Source organism: Botrytis sinoallii, assembly GCF_014898435.1.
Source record: "Botrytis sinoallii strain Bc 23 chromosome Unknown BSIN_008, whole genome shotgun sequence".
Taxonomy (NCBI): Eukaryota; Fungi; Ascomycota; class Leotiomycetes; order Helotiales; family Sclerotiniaceae; genus Botrytis; species Botrytis sinoallii.
The window spans coordinates 1155686-1171941 of record NW_024066035.1 but is presented as its reverse complement, the minus strand read 5'-3'; the positions used below and the strand labels follow the sequence as shown (position 1 = coordinate 1171941).

At 38.4% G+C, this 16256-nt stretch overlaps 4 protein-coding genes across 4 annotated transcripts; 2 read left to right on the top strand and 2 right to left on the bottom strand.

Annotated features, from left to right (window-relative positions):
* Positions 1 to 707: 707 nt before the first annotated feature.
* EAF02_005347 (uncharacterized protein) lies at positions 708 to 2911 on the bottom strand. The gene is made up of 2 exons (XM_038901395.1): positions 2378 to 2911; positions 708 to 2320 (listed from the first exon to the last, which is right to left on the bottom strand). The coding sequence occupies exons 1-2, from the start codon at positions 2847 to 2849 to the stop codon at positions 1629 to 1631; spliced, it is 1164 nt and encodes a 387-aa protein (XP_038758735.1). The 5' UTR covers positions 2850 to 2911; the 3' UTR covers positions 708 to 1628.
* Positions 2912 to 4232: 1321 nt separating this feature from the next.
* Positions 4233 to 4490, top strand: EAF02_005346 (uncharacterized protein; the record flags this gene model as incomplete). The annotated part of the gene is made up of 1 exon (XM_038901394.1): positions 4233 to 4490. The coding sequence occupies one exon, from the start codon at positions 4233 to 4235 to the stop codon at positions 4488 to 4490; it is 258 nt and encodes an 85-aa protein (XP_038758734.1).
* A 145-nt stretch (positions 4491 to 4635) lies between these two features.
* On the top strand, positions 4636 to 5256 carry EAF02_005345 (uncharacterized protein; the record flags this gene model as incomplete). Its single annotated transcript, XM_038901393.1, has 1 exon — positions 4636 to 5256. One exon carries the CDS (start codon positions 4636 to 4638, stop codon positions 5254 to 5256), a length of 621 nt encoding a protein of 206 aa, XP_038758733.1.
* Positions 5257 to 10016: 4760 nt separating this feature from the next.
* Positions 10017 to 10413, bottom strand: EAF02_005344 (uncharacterized protein; the record flags this gene model as incomplete). The annotated part of the gene is made up of 3 exons (XM_038901392.1): positions 10017 to 10065; positions 10124 to 10306; positions 10391 to 10413. 3 exons carry the CDS (start codon positions 10411 to 10413, stop codon positions 10017 to 10019), a joined length of 255 nt encoding a protein of 84 aa, XP_038758732.1.
* Positions 10414 to 16256: the final 5843 nt, after the last annotated feature.

Below are 16256 nucleotides of genomic sequence, written 5' to 3'. Positions count from 1 at the left end.
TCTACGAAACCAAAGTATATCTTCATTTCATCATTCCTTCACGTATTACCAGGTACTTGCCCGTCCGTCCGACCAAGTGTCACCTAATCAAAAAAAAGAATAAAAAAACTTGCCGGTTCCCCTGTAAGGCTGTACGACCCTTTATCATTAAAGTATGAAGTGATAAATGATAAATGACGTCGTAGATTCAGGGGTTCATCGAGTGGCGTGGTCCCTACAGAATACCTAGAACCTAGTAAGTACTCTTGTCTATTTATTACGATTCGGGAACGTCTATGAGTTTAGGGCTTTATGATTTCAGATGAGAAAGTTCTGGAATATATTAAATACTTTCCTAACATTGATGATATGCTTAATCAAGAATGTAAACAATACACATGTACACGTGTTTGACGGGTATTTGAGATTCGATTGAAACCTACGATACCTAGTACTAGGTATTATTTGTTTGGGATACTCTGGGACGGCACTCAGTATTGTCCTGGCTCCCTGGCAGCCCGGGTAGAAATTGGCAAACAGGTGCCACATTAAGTTCCATCTGCCGTGTGTCTAGTAATATCGGAGCCAAAAAGACTAGCTTAGTCATGTGATAGCAATGATAGCATCTAAAGCCACCCCTCAGAAATCGCTAAGATCAATTTGCAATTAACTTTCGTGCTCAATCAATCAACTACATCATCATAAAAAAGGGATCAAGGAAGAAATTGTCACATTCTCTCCATCGCCAACACGGTTATCGTGCATTCTATGAATCATGCAGAATCGCATCAGCACGCTATCGTACTCGAATCTCATTCATAACATTACAACTCAAACCCAAAGCAAGGGAAGTTGGTGGAGCTTTGGTTTTTTGGGTCCAAAGAGAAAGACGATACCATTTCTACTGTTCGCAACACTAGTCAGTATTTCCTACTTTGAGTACCAGCGGGCAGCAATGAAGACTTTGCGAACGAGTGGGACAGTACTAGCAAGCAATTGTTCACTCACTCCGCATGATTCCAAAGAATACCATCCCCATACGACCAGACCCACAAACCCATCACCAAATCCCCATCAAAACCCATGATAAATCATCATGACCCGCAAGGCTGAGATCAATCTATGAATTAAAGCTTGAATCCAAAGCCAAGACTGAGGACCCATCAAAATGAGAAGTATGATAGCATCAACCTCAATGGGAGTTTCCAGCCAATGTCATTCCATTCCATAGTGTTTGTGAGAGACCAGTGGATGAGGATTCGTGTGCAGGGCAGGTGAGAATGTTGATTACTTCTATGTACTGCTCGCTGAAAGCGTTGTTGTCGTTTATTATCACGTGGCACCCATTTCATAACAAGACTTTCATGAACAATTATACATTTTCTATTCTATCATGGCTCAAATACTATCAACAGTGTCGAGTACTGTCAAATATCGCTTCAAAGTTTTATGTATAGAATGAAAACTCCTCATTGGAATCAGCCGAGCACCGCTTCGACTACAATCAATCGTCAGATAACTCGAACTACATCACAGTATCTCGCCCACCAAATATTCAACCACACGCTAACCTTCACCAACTTCGCTCAACTCAAAATATACAACATGAATATCAACTTATATACAACAATACCTCCGAGGTTCATTCCCTAAGTCAATTTAAGAAGCGCCTTCGCATTCTCGTATGCCAACTTCGTCTTGGTAAGTGTGTTCATCTCCAAACGGTCAAACCATCCCGCAATCTCCACCGTATCCTCAAATGGATAATCAACACTGAACATTACTCTATCCTCTCCTGTTCTCTTAATGGTATCCACCACAGTTCCTGCATCTTGTACGCCCGCAGTTGTAACCCAGAAATTGCGGAGCCAGTACTCTTCCATCGTAAGGGTGCTGTTGAACAAATCTTTATTGAAATGTCTCAATCGCTGATCAATCCGTGGAAGGAAAAATGGAAGTCCCTCTCCACAATGTCCGAGCACAATTTTAAGAGTAGGATATTTATCTAGAGTTCCTGATACCATAAGACGAAGAGCATGAGCACCTGTCTCGGAGGAAAATCCCCAAGGAGATGAGCCCAAGAATTCATAGCCTTTGACACTGAGAAGTTGGCTAGGGGCTGGCATGCGGGGATGCAAGTAGATGGGAACATCTAGCTCGACTACTTTTTCGAGGAACGGCTCCATGCTTGGGTCATCGAGATAGACGATATCATTTGCGGTACCGTTGATACCTCCATTGTTGGTGTAGCCTCCGACAAAGGACCCGACGCCTCCGAGTTCTTTGACACAGCGTTCGAGTTCGGTGGCGGCGTTGGCGGGTTCTTGAAGTGCATTGCTGCCTATTGATCTTGTTAGTCTCGTTGCAAGTACAAGGCAGGCAGATGTATGTTACTTACACCAAAACTCAAATCTCCCCGTGTAATTCGCATTATTCTTATAATTCTTATGCAAATAATCATTCACATATCCGGCGGCATAAGTCGCATAGGTAGCATTGAATACTCCCTGGATACCCGGGCCTCCAAATGTCAAAACGGAAATGCTAATGTTTGCGGCATCCATATTCGCAATGCGCGAAGGAATATCGAGCATTTTCTCACCTACATCGGCGATGTAGACGGAATCAGAGTATTGAGGTTCATTGGTGTTGGGATAGTAAGGCACGGTATAGAGACCGTTCAGGAGATCATTGCCAACATGTTCTTCGAGGGCAATTTTACCAGGAATGGATGTTGAGGCATCGTAGAAAGTTGGACGACCAGAATTCAAGACGGTTTCTTGAGGTGTGTAGTCTGCAGCTGATATGGAAGAAGGAGTGAGAAGAAGAGTTGCAAAAGCAGCTTTTCCAAAAGTACGAACGAACGACATTATTGCAAAGTATTGAACAAAAAACACACTTAAACTCAAACTCAAACGCTATTCACAAACACACATTCTCTCAAACCCAAGACCTCTAGAAAATCCTCATCTATTTATCTCTCTCCCTCTCTCGCCATCTATCTCGCCTCCCAAACCCTAAAATTACAACCCGGAAGCACATTACTCCATCCGGACGCGTCCACCCGCATCCCTACTCCCACCACGCCCCGCATTTCCCCATACGCATCTTTTGCACCGCCCTTTCCGCACCTATTTCTATAAAAGCTTCTTTCCCCGGCTGCCCCTCCGATACCCGAACTAGCATCTTCATCCTTCCCCCTCTCTGATTTGAGGAATTGCAAATTACTCAATCTTATTGATTTCGTGTTTGCCACACGTTTTATGCAGATGCAGATCGGAAATCAATATTTATAATATATAGTATCTAGTCCCCCTAGATAGGAGTGCATGTTTTTGATACTAGGCCACGGAAACGAAAATAACCTGATCCACATCTAAGAAAAGAAGCTTTGGTCCGAGTGGACGGATTCGTTATTTACGGTGTAGTTCGATTCATTGGGTCTGTTCTGCATTGATCGAGAATAGGCCGGTTCTGGTTCGGGTTTGCGGGTCTGATCTGGACCTCTCTCTCTGAGTATTTGTATTTGTATTAATTGTGGTATGTAGAAAGTGTTGATATCTTGAAACGCATGATTGGATTATTCTGATATGGTATTGTGTATTCTATCCGGATTTCCCGAAAAGTGGACGGCGCTTATTTTCAGAAATTGATTAATATCTGAGATTGTTTGAAGGGGAATAATTTTTTATATACCCTAGGTAGGTAGCTGTCGCTTTTGATTGATGTGGTACAAGCAACTAAATTTTTGAATTGTCGCATTAATATTTTCCCATCGTTGTATGTACTGAGTAGTGCTATGACTTTATAATGATTGCAATGAATGTTTGATTAGGATGTATATTTCATTTCTAATTATGTCGTCGGGATTAAGAAGCTCAAGGAGTGTCTGATGATGAAGAAAGATATCTCGAATACTCGGGATAAGAGTAAGTAACTAGAAAGGAATGAAATCGACAATTTTGGGTATAGAAAATACTTCCTGGTCACAAGTATGACTGTCGTTGCCCTTTAATGCGAGTTGCCCTCGGATGGATGTTAGCATACTGCTGTCTTGTTAGGTGCCAACGCACATGTGCTCAGCCAATCAATCCTCTTTGATGAGTATGTTACACAAATTTTCATATATGTAGAGGGTCGCATTCACGGGACTGCACCACGTATCTACGAATTTATTTAGGCTTTTTCTTTGACTTCATCTCCAGCAACACATACACCTCTTGAGTAAAGGATCGAATTGCGAGTGCACGAACATGTCGAGCTCTGTGCCTGAACCAATTTACTCTATTCAAGAGGTCTCAGGTAAGGGAAAAGGACTCATCGCCACACGAACAATCCCCATGGGCACATGCATCCTTGCCGAAGAGCCCATCATCCCGGAGGTCGCTTCTGATACAGCAGTCTTGCGAGCATCTATACGTAAACAAGTCGAAGCGCTCACTACAAACAAGCGACAAGCCTTTCTCTCCCTGCACAATATCTATGCCAACGACGCTACTCGCCGCACCTAGGAATCATCCGAACAAACGCTCTACCCTTTGGAAATTCTGTAAGAGAAGCTGGAATATTCATACATGCATGTCGCATCAATCATGCCTGCGATACCAACGCCCAAAAAGGCTGGAACGCGAATACCCATCGCCACACCATCTATGCATGCGAAACGAGACATTGAATCGGGTGAAGAAATCACAATCTTCTATCTCGGGGTCCTCAACAAGCGCGAAACTCGACAACAGAGATTGCGCAGTAAATTCGCATTTATGTGTTCATGTCATCTTTGCTCCCTACCTACCTCTCGATCAAAGCAAAGCGATCGATAGAAAACTCGAGGAAATTCTCAAACTCGACGAACTCAGCAGCCAAGACGGTATGAGGGGAGTCCTCTCTGTCCCCTTGCTTAAACTCCGCTACGTGGATCAGCAGGTTCGACTGTACAATGAACTAGGACCCAATGATACCGGTCTCCCCAGAGCTTTCTACGACGCGGCGCAAACCTCCATCGCGAATGGCGATTTAGCCCGCGCAAGAATTTTTGTGGAGAAAGCAGTAAGGGGATGGACGGCTCTTGGGGGTGAGAATAGTCCTAGTGCGTTGCAGTATACAGCGCTGCTGCGAAATCTGGAGAAGCATGAGCTGTATGGGATGTCGAAGAAGTGGAAGATGGCTGTGGATGAGGTTCCGACGGGGCTTGAGGAGGAAAAGTGGGAGAATTGGTTGTGGAGGAGGAAGAAGAAGACTAGAAGGTCGGGAAACCCCTTAAATGTGGCTCTGTAGGAGAGTAACTAGAGAGAATTCCGGGGGTCAGGCATCTGAAGTCAGGAGGCTATGCTTATGTAGCTATGACCGCATCTATGGGTTTCGAGCTGTCGCTGTGATTTGGCCCCAAGTGAAGCTTTGTTCGTTATCACACCGTCATTTGTCCCCATCAATCGACAGCCCAGATATCAGGGATAGCACTATATAATTTTTCGAAGTTGGGGCCAGTCTCATTTCATCGATCCATGATCCCCCATGCGAGTAACATAATTCACGATGACATTTTCCGAAATCCCGATACATATCCTATCTACAAACTCTTTGTTTCTCCCCAACGCTATGGATTGACAATGTTATCATACCTCTGTAGAAAGATTCGAGTCCACGACTTGTGGGTTCTCACGAATGCGAGAAATTTGGTATGTTCGCTTCCCAATTTTCTTCCAGGAATACATGATGTGTGTTGAAGTAAGTGCGGGTATTCACTTGGGTATATGTAGATCATAGATGCAGATTTTGTAGATGCAAAGAGATGAGATGTGATGAGAAACGAAAGTAACAGAGCAATGATCGCAGTACAAGGTCTTGACGAAGTCTTCGGGATATTGAAGGAGGGGAGTTGATCATCAATTCGATATCAGAACTATAATATTTGGTCTGAGAGGACGAGTTCGCATGGGTGAGATTAGATTCCCATTTTAGTTACCTACCTAGACATAGATAGTTATTCCTGGAGTCCCTCAGAATAGATGTCGATTTTGTTAACATGTATCCATTGTTTGGGGATCTGGCATTTCCTGTTATGGTATTTATAGCAACTTTATCAAAGTGCCAGTTGCAATGTAGAAATGTAACTGCGATGTTTATCAATTACTCCCGTATATATCGCAATATTTAGGAGCTCCTGCATGCTGAAAAGGATTAGAGGTACTTCAATTTTAACTATCTCGCATCTAAGCGTACATAAATAATTCTGTATTTCTATACACGTCTTTTTCTACAAAATCCTCTCAGTCCCGTCCCTTTTGCACGGAAATTACGTTCGGAATACTGGCCTCGCGCTTAACTAGCAAAATGGCGCTTGTTTTGGAATGGTAAATTGGAGGTTGAGATACAGTTAAAGCCCATCAGCAACCTACTATAGTAATCTGTACAAGGATTTGTACTAAATCTAAAACGAATTTTTTCGATCTGTTTCTATTATTTCGAATATAAATCGAAAAAAAGGATCTATTCTAGATATAGCTTATTGATGATTAAAGCAATTAGATAATCAACTTTTCAAATATTCAAATGATTATAAGGACTTTCAAAGCTGAAGCCTATATTATAAGTATTACTCCCCTTGATACACAAACCTTCACAATAGTTTGCTATAAGAGTCGCTCTACTCATTGGGATTGCGACGAGTAGACTAAGAATGATTAAAGCCGAGTATTCCAGATGTGTTTGAAGTATTCTTATCGAATCTTTAAGGCTTTGCTAGGTTGCTAAAATCCCAGCAATATTGTGTCTACTATGATAAAAAATTACGTATTTTTCGCTATTGGGCTCTGTAGCTACTATTCGTAATAAATCTGAGAGAATTTAATCATTACACTCGTAGCGACAAACGATCTTAAACAACTATCGTAAGAGATAGTAGACGGGGATTTACTTTTTCATGTATCTTGCAGCGGACGCAGGTTACAACCAGCTTGCCCTGATAATTCTCAATATCGTTTCAAAGGGGGGTCGGCGTGAGCGAGATAGAGGTACTAAAGTTGCCTTGGATTTCTCGTTCTAAAAATCCCAATCTGGCTAGGAACAGTTTTGGAAATATTAGCCGAGTGTACCTATATCATTGCTCGCTTAGAGTCTCTCGCTATAAGATCCTGAGCGCGGAGGTGATATGTAGGATGGGGATTTCTGGAAGCACGGTGTTAAGCATCGTGATTACAGCCGCTGGGTGCTTGAGAAGACTTCTGACATTGAGTTATCCAAAATATTTTGCTCTTCGCTCTCTACTTTGCTTCGGCCACCTCATGATCCACAGATGTATGGAGATGGAAATTTCTTTCGATTTACTATTGCAAATACTTGTTCTTATTAAGTGAGTGCACGGGTAGCCTCGAAGGCTGATCTAAAGAGACTATTCATAGTACAACTGGCGTACGGAAGCCGTGGAATATAGAAAGAAAAATACATCCTCTGTCCTCGCAAGTAACAGATTAATACCTTTATGTTCCATTTTAATTATGATAAAATCACCAGATCTCTCAAAAGGCTCTCTCGGCTTGAATGGAGGGTTCGAGTCACCAGTCTCGCTTGTGTAGGCCTTTCAAAAACCCAATCATCAAGTATAGAGATTCTTCAAAGCAGTTTCATCTCATGGTAATGAACGCCATGTCTGAAACTATCGTTTCTACGAAAATCTTTGTCACGTCCTCAATATCAAGACATGTGTCAGTCGGCAAATTCTCAAACAAAAATCTCTCAGGGGATTATCGCAGGAGTAGACTGTTCAAAGAGTAGCTGTAGAGCAGACTATTGGTCCTGCAGACAGTCTGTAGGTTCTTTGTTTGTAGAGTAGATTATTGACAAGTTCAATTAGGTAAATTGTAGTTAATCTATAGAGAGTTTAGGGTCGTAGATAAATCATTGAATTATGCGGATTTTATTCACTTTTTATTCAAATTTTGAAACACAATTGATCTAAGTTTCAAATTATATTGGTTTCTATACTAATTATACAATTATGTTAATATTAAAAAGATATTGATTCTGACAGATCATTTGTGATTCATTTGTAGGCGGTCTGTGTAAATTAGACTATTTAAAAAGGATTATGGATTGTCTATAGACCGGATAAAGTCTTCAGTAAAGCACCTGTAGAGAAGACTAACTACAGCTAGTCTGCAGGTACAGATTATCTTTGTGCAGCCTATACAAGAGTAATTTTCTGGAACACTTGTGACTGATAGGAAGCTTACGCTTGAAATGCTATCGATCGATTGAGTATTCCTCCAGGCGGAGACCAAATCGGGTAGTCTTATAGCCCTGTGGTGGCAGAATCCGTAGTTGACCAAGCGATTGCTTTGTTACCTACAATAAAATCTTCAATACTTAATTCTATATTGAAATTTTTTTTTAAGATATTAAATAGATCAATTTTATTTTTGTATTTGACGAGAGGATTTTATTTTGAAGGGATTTAGTAAATTTCTTGAATTTGGAAAGCTAATCTAATTTTTAATTTAAAGCAATTACTTTCAAGTAAAAAGTCTATTTGTATTAGAATTGGATTACTTTTCTGTTTATTTGATATATTCTGTATTATATGGTGTAGCAGTAAAGCTTTTGATTGAAAGTAATATAGTACGAGTGATGAACAGACTCCCCTTTAGATTTTCGGCTAATGCTTTTCATTCACTTTTGAATTCCTATGTTCGATCCCTTTTTCTTTTAGTTATTTTTAGTTTCTATTTATTTCTCTGATCTTTTTTTTAGTTTTAATGTATATGTTCTTTCGTTTATCTTTTTTATAACTTTAATATTTAATCAAAGATTTTGAAATCTTCAAGGACTTTCAGAGCCCTTATTTTTTTTTAAAAAAAAACTCAATAATAAATGGGTTACAAAAAGTGTCGATTTTATTTGTTACTAATAAAGTGAGTGTTCCGTTAATGATAAATAAAATATTAATATTATAATATATACAATAAAAATTTGTATGGGGATTTATATTGAATTTCTTTTCGTATCTAGGTATTAACTTTACTACCACAGGGTATATGATCACCGCCCTATTATATATCAAAATAGTCTGTTGAAAAGGATCTTAAGAATCGACTGATTTCAAGGCTTCGAGTCCAAAGTTGAAGTAAACATTCTCTATACTGCTATCATAATTTGCCTTGAATCATGTATCTTCGTTAGCCTGTAATCTCAATAAGCCCAATACTCTATCTCTGTCATCATAAAAAGCTTTCTCAGACGAAAAATTGGCCACGAGATAGAATAGCTTGCATTTCATTAGACGAGTATTGTGTCCTTTATGACCAGTCTAAAGTTCGTGGAAGGGTTCTTGGAGATCACAGAGATAGATCAGAGGCAATTTTGCGATGATCGCAGCTGTATGTATCCTTGCTTTAGATAGCTTGAGCCCGTGTCTACTAGCTTGCGTGTTGTCTATCAATTAGACCAATCAGAGACTGAGCTGTAGCAGACAAGATTGGTCGTTAGAGGCATTACCAAACCTTATGGAAGATCACAATTTTTCTTATCGATCCAGCGTCAAGATGAAGGCCGACGGATTTCGAGCTGCCTGGTACTGTGGCTGACCCCTTCGAAAACTCATGCGTTATTGACGACCTGCGACTCCCACGATTGCGTCAATAGTATTTTACAGACTTTAGACATCTTGAAACGTGGTCAAGCTTGGGCCGAATGGAGTAGTTGCATACAAACTCCTGAACAAATCACCAAAAATTTGAATATTTCACGCATAATCAATGGATCACTATATATATATATAATCCCTGTGTTGATTTGAGGTTGAAAAGTTCGTTCAGTTTGTGGGTGCCATATTCCATGTTAGCCTGAAGCTACTTAGGTAAAAACACGACACTTACGAGCATCATGATGCTCTCACTGTAAGTACAAAGTTATACATCCCCGCCATGTCAGCCACGAAGTGTCTCTCCTCGCCTCCCTCTCGCGGCATATCTCCCAGACCCTAAGTTCCTCGTTCCTCTCAAACCTCAAAATGCCGTTGAAAAAATCGATCCTCGATTAATTCACTTCTTCTCTGGTGACTCTGGTAAAGGGTATGATGGGAGGTCCAAACTAATCACACAGGTCTTATTACTTGATCCTCTACATGAGCAGCAAGCGAAAAACTTACCGTTGAAAGACATAGTAGCACAGGTAAGCGGTCAACATTATTTGAGAGTTGTGCATTGAGTTTGCAGTTGATTTGTCAAGAGGAACCACTTTCTGTAACAAGAGCGAGCCGAGGAGAACAAGCACGAGTGCGTAAGGCAGGTTCCGGTCGACCTTGCGGTATATGGTTAAAAATTTGGATTCTCTATGGAATAGTTAGACATGGTCTGTATCTATCTCCTCAAATGACCGCCAAGTCCAGTCGGTCGGTCTAGGGATATGAACTTACGGTATGTTGATAGTCAACGGCATGGTGACAGTATGTGGTTGAGATGATGTATTTGAGAAAAGAAGATTATGAGATGTGTGCAGAGTGACGACGTATTAATATGTCAGGTCTACTCGTGCTACCAGGAAGCCTGCCAATCAGCTAAACTAGCGCCTGTTAAAGATTGGTATCCATGCGGGATAGCCTGTCGAGCCTGTTTCGCCCGTTTACGAGAGTCATGAGCTTTCCGGCAACACGAGTAAAGAGTCGGTACGCTAGGGTAAAGAAGGAAACTTTAAAAAGACCAATTATGCTACTTCTTTTTCGGTATTCCAGTGAAACTCTCTGCAAGGGACTGTTTTATGGAGCTTTATCCTGCTAGCGTACTGGTTCTTGTATTCTCCAGCCCCAAAATTACTTGATCGAGAAATGGGGCGTTGAGGCTGTATACAAACATTGGTTTTTATGGGTCAACTGCTTGAAGTGGGTCGTCGAAAGGGAAACTATGACCAGCGTGGAATCCCGAACTTTACGGTCCAACATTTCAAGTTGGGCCGTATGTGCTCTTCCTATTCTGAACTTTTAGTGGCACGAGTAAGCCCTGAGAGCACGCTTACTCGAATAACCAGAAAGCATGCAACTCCGAAGCTAGACGCACATGCCAGAAGACGGTAATTTACAAGAGAACCAACCTGGTCTTCTTTTAGTAGTAGATTTGCATCATTTTTGACAGTGACAGCACAGAGCAGTCACGGACAAGAATGCAACGGGCCAACAATTCACTCGTGCGGCCAGAGAATATGTCACACTCCACTCACATGCACGTCCCATAAGTTGGTGAATACAAGGTGATTGGTGGCCCATGTTTAGGTGGAGTATTGCATACTTTCTGGCAGCACGAGTTTAGGCTCGAGAACTTCATTTCTACCAACATATCTGTACAAGACATGCATTCGAGTACAACTGAGTATTACATTTTCTAGCTCCTAAAGTGGTTGTGGAAAAGTTGACTATTCCGGACGGGGATATACCGGAATTTTGATTGTGGGGACCAGAAAGATTTCCTAAGTTTATTACTTTTCATACAGCAATACCGGCCTTTTTCAGGGAAATCGGAGAAACCGAGTACCTTTTTACAGATTCAGTGTAACATTCGATAGTGAGGTTAATTGAAGAACTACCTACTATCATATAATACTTTTAGAATAATATCAGAGAGATGAAGTTCAATATTCGATCAGATTAAAATCTATCTTTACAAGAATCTTTAACGTGGTTTATCAGTGAGTGGGTCATATCAGTGAATGAGTCACTTTCACCTCAATTTATACTTTCAATCCTATATTATTTAACAACAATTAAATCAATTGATTAGAATTATAAAGAATCTAATAATCTAGAATCTATTACATTATTTTAACAAATTCTTATATTATATCCTATCTTCCCATATTTATTACAATATTTATTAAAAGATATTGTAGTATTAGAATTCCCTTTTTTTTGATGCTTATTGTGTTGAATCTGAATATCAACCTTTTACTAAGATAATATATTAAAAGCCTTTTATTCAATAAATACTCCTCTTTATCATAATTGAGTTTTTTTCACGCATCAATACTTATTTAATATTTCATTTGCCTTTCGAAGTATATAACTCTCTATATTCAAAAGTGTGTTTTTATAAACTAATCTTTTTATACTTTTAGCTAAAACTAGTATAATCTCAAATATAAATATTGGGGAACTTGATTGATAATGAGTTATTCGAGATTTAATTAATATTGATTAAGAAAGAGCTTCAATTGAATTACAAAAGGTTTAAGAGATCTATTATTTTAAATCGAAAGAAGGGGGGGTAGATATATGAATTCGAATATCTAATTTCGAAAATACAGCTTCAGGATTAAATAGTATTAAATCTGTTTCTTGAAATCCTAATTTTATATTCTGAGAAGTGATTGATTCTTTATATACAGCTTTGAAAGCTATAAAGAATTCAATCTTCGAAATATGATTGATATATACCTTGATAAATCTATTAATTTGATTACCATATAAATATTTCAGATTGCTAAAATAGCTAATATTAAGTGATTAAGTTAAATGATTTGAATACGATAGTAAATATAAATATATAATATCATTCTCTTTATAGTATATTTGAAAAGCTATTAATTCATAGCTTTCATATCCATCTAATATTAATATTCGATATTTGCCCTTTTTTGATTCTTAATATACTTATTATCACGGTGCAGGAGATAGGTACTAGGTAAGATGTATGATATTCTACCAGGAGTGAAGAAGGAGGCGGAGAGGCGCCGACTATATGGAGGGCGGATGCCTAAGGCATCCACATAGCTACGTATTGAACCCGTGACACTTATCGAAGTGTTTCAACTATTTTAAATCTGTCTTATTATTTGTTTATCCATTAGATATAGATTTAATAGCCCAATCCACAGGAATATCACGGGGCAGGCGGGCGGGATAGGGTTCTAATAACTTTGCCCTAATCTGGCAAGGTTATACTGATTCGGGTAATAGGTTCAGATTGAGGATTAAGACGTAGCTCAAAGAGCTATAATACAGGATCTTCCAAGTTGAAGATATACAGGATTTTGTTAAGCGAGCTAGCCCGATCGGACCCTAGCTCACTTACACTCCAATATGAATATCCAATTCGGTTCTCTCCAAAGAAACTAATATATTATATAATCTCATATTGTAATATTACCTCCCTCCTAAAAACCGAGCTCTATTAAAGCGAAGGTATTATAATTCGATTATCCAGAGGTGGGTAGTATTTGATTAAGTGGGTTTTGGTTTATCAGGATATCTTTGATAGAAATTGCGAATCAATTCTTGTATATCTTTTAGATAGCTTGTAGATTTCTTGGTTGATATATTATAGTCAACTTAACGGACAGTGTATTTCAGGCAAGATCTTCTATAACCTTTTCTTTTCCAGCGGGAGTTCAGGATTTCGGTAATTTTAAAACACTTGAGGCTATTTACTTTTATAAAGAATAGTAATGAATTATACTATTCAGGAATAGAATCATTGTATACAGGATATAGCAGATTGACATGGAAAATAAGGTAAATCTTCATCGAGACTGGGAGCTCTAGTTTATAGATATAAAAGCCTATCAGGTTTAGAATCTTGAAGAATCCGAGATTCTTTTAATCGAGCTTCTTCTATAGGCGCAGGGTTTTGATATTTCTAATATTCAGCTAGATTAGGTCACCGGGCAGGTATCTACAAGCAGGGGAACAGCAAATATCAGCATTCTTTAAATATCAGATTTGACTAGTAATTAGTTTGGTTTATAGGTATAAAGAGATAGCTTTCATATTAATAACAAATTCTTCAGTATTTTGTACAACAAAACAATTACTCTAAAACGATGCAGGCTCGAAGCCTAAACAGGGGTGAAACCTGTAGTTCGAGAAGAATGGGGTTATTCGGATACTTTCGAACCAAATATTGTTGATAGAGAATTCAGTAAGTGTGTCACGGGGCAGGCAGGCGGGATCAGGAATCTATATTCAACGGTGCTAAGAACAGTAGATACAGGGTGTAGACTAAGATATAGCTCGAAGAGCTACGATACAGGATCTTTCAATATAAAGATATACAGAGTTTTTACTTGTAAGCTAGCCCAACAGGGCCTAGCTTACCTACTTATCGGTTACGTGTATCCACACTGTGATATTACTCTCCTCTTTCAAATCGAGCTTCGACAAGGCAGTAAGTCACGGTTCACAATCTTATAGGCAGCAATTCGGATTAAGTAGATCCAGGCTTATCAGGATATCTATAGTGGAAATTATGGATTAGTTTTTGCATACCTTTCAAGTAGCTAGCGGATTCTTTGGTTGGCTTATCGTAGCTAATCTAACAGATAGTATACTTTAGGCGAGGTCCTCTACAATCTTTTTTTTCCCAGCAGAAGTTCAGGATCTCGGTGGCTTCGAAATACTCTAAGCCATTAACTTTTACAGACAGTAGTAGCGGATTATACTATCTAGAAATAGAATTATTATATATAGGATATAGTAGGTTGATATGAAAAACAGAGTAAATCCTTATAAAAGCAGGGAGTTCTAGTTTATAGATATAAAAGCCTATTGGGCTCAGGATTTTGAATAATCTAAGATTCTTTTAATCAAACTTTTTTTGAGAATACAGAATTTTGATATTTCTGGTATTCAATCAGATTAGGTCACCGAAGGTATATCGGTAAGCAGGAAAACAGTGGGAATTAGTATTTTTCGAGTATCGGGCTTGATTAGCAATTAGTTTAGTCTTCAGATATAAGGAGATCGCTTTCATTTTAAAGACAAATTCCTTAGTATTTTTCACAATAAGGCAATTGCTTTTGGATAGGACTGACTCAAAGCTTAAATAAGAATAAAATCTATAATTAAAAAAAAATGGAGTTATTCAGATATTCTCGAATTAAATATTATTAACAAAGAACTCGATAAGTAAAAGCTATTCTGCCCAGTTATTTTGTAAATAGGCCATATACAATCTGAAATATTGCTCCAGCATTATATTAGCTTTTTCGATTTATTCATTGATTTCAGAATAATAAGCAATAAAGAATCTAGCAGATACTCCTAAGCGCTTATAGATATGCTTCCAGAATTCGGATACAAATTGAGCTTCACAATCAGAAATGATCGTTAGAGATAAGCCATAAAGCTTCCAGATATTCTTTTGGAATAGATAGGCGATTTTTTCAAAGTTATAGATATTGTAGTAAAATAAAAAGTGTTTCATTTTGGTCAGATAATCGACTACCACTATAATAGCATCAAAGTTGATATTTTCGGATAGATGTATAATGAAATCTATTGAGATATCTTATTAGGCTTTTTATAAGATCGGGAGCGGATGGAGAACTTCTTTCTGGCCTTTACGATTTGGGGTAGCGCGATAGTAATTATAACAATTGTGGATCCACTATATGATATAATCATAATAGCCAGATCAATAATAATCTCAGAATAATAATTCGAAAGTTCGAATATAATACAGATAACTAATAGCAGGGGACTCATAGTACAAATGAAGTAGATAAGCTTTCAGAAAATCATGATCAGAAATATACAGCTTCCTTCGATAATACAATAAGCTGTTGTTTTCGGAGTACTCGATAAAAGTAATTCTTGGGTATTTCGGGAATCCCTTTTATAGGGATTTCAGAATAGACTCGGGAACAGAGTTGGCTTGGTAGCCTTCTTGGAATAGAAATAACAGATTGGCAAACAGATCTAGAAAAGTTTCTCAGTCCTCTAGAGATATTATGGGATCGGATTCTGGTATAACAGATAGGAGTTCAGGTTTAGGAATGACAAGATCGGGAAAGTTGATAGGATCAGAGTTTCTCTAGCTTCAGATAATGATAGCGAATTATACTTTCTTAACAATCTTGAATTCTTTTGGAGTCTTGTTATTGGGGAACAGGTTAGGGTTCAAGTTTTCTTTTTTTAGAACAATTTGGCTTTAATACAGAAGGCGTTTATCCCCTTCTTTAAAAAAATCCTCTAATCTTCTAATTAGAGCATTAGGCTTAGCATCTAATTTTCCTAAGTGATAGGTAATTCGAAAGTTAAATCGGAATAGAAATTCAGATTAGCATATCTAATAACAGTTCAACAATTTTGTTATTATAAAGTACTTTAGATTCTTATAATTTGTAATTACCTGGATTAAGAATAACACATCTTTCAATTTGGAATGTCATTTTTTAAAGTAATAAATAATAGTCAGGAATTCTTTATCGTAAATCTTGTAGTTATATTCAACAATCAAGTATTTCTTCAAAAAAAACATAATAGGTTTCAGGATCCCTTTTTCGTTATATTAAGA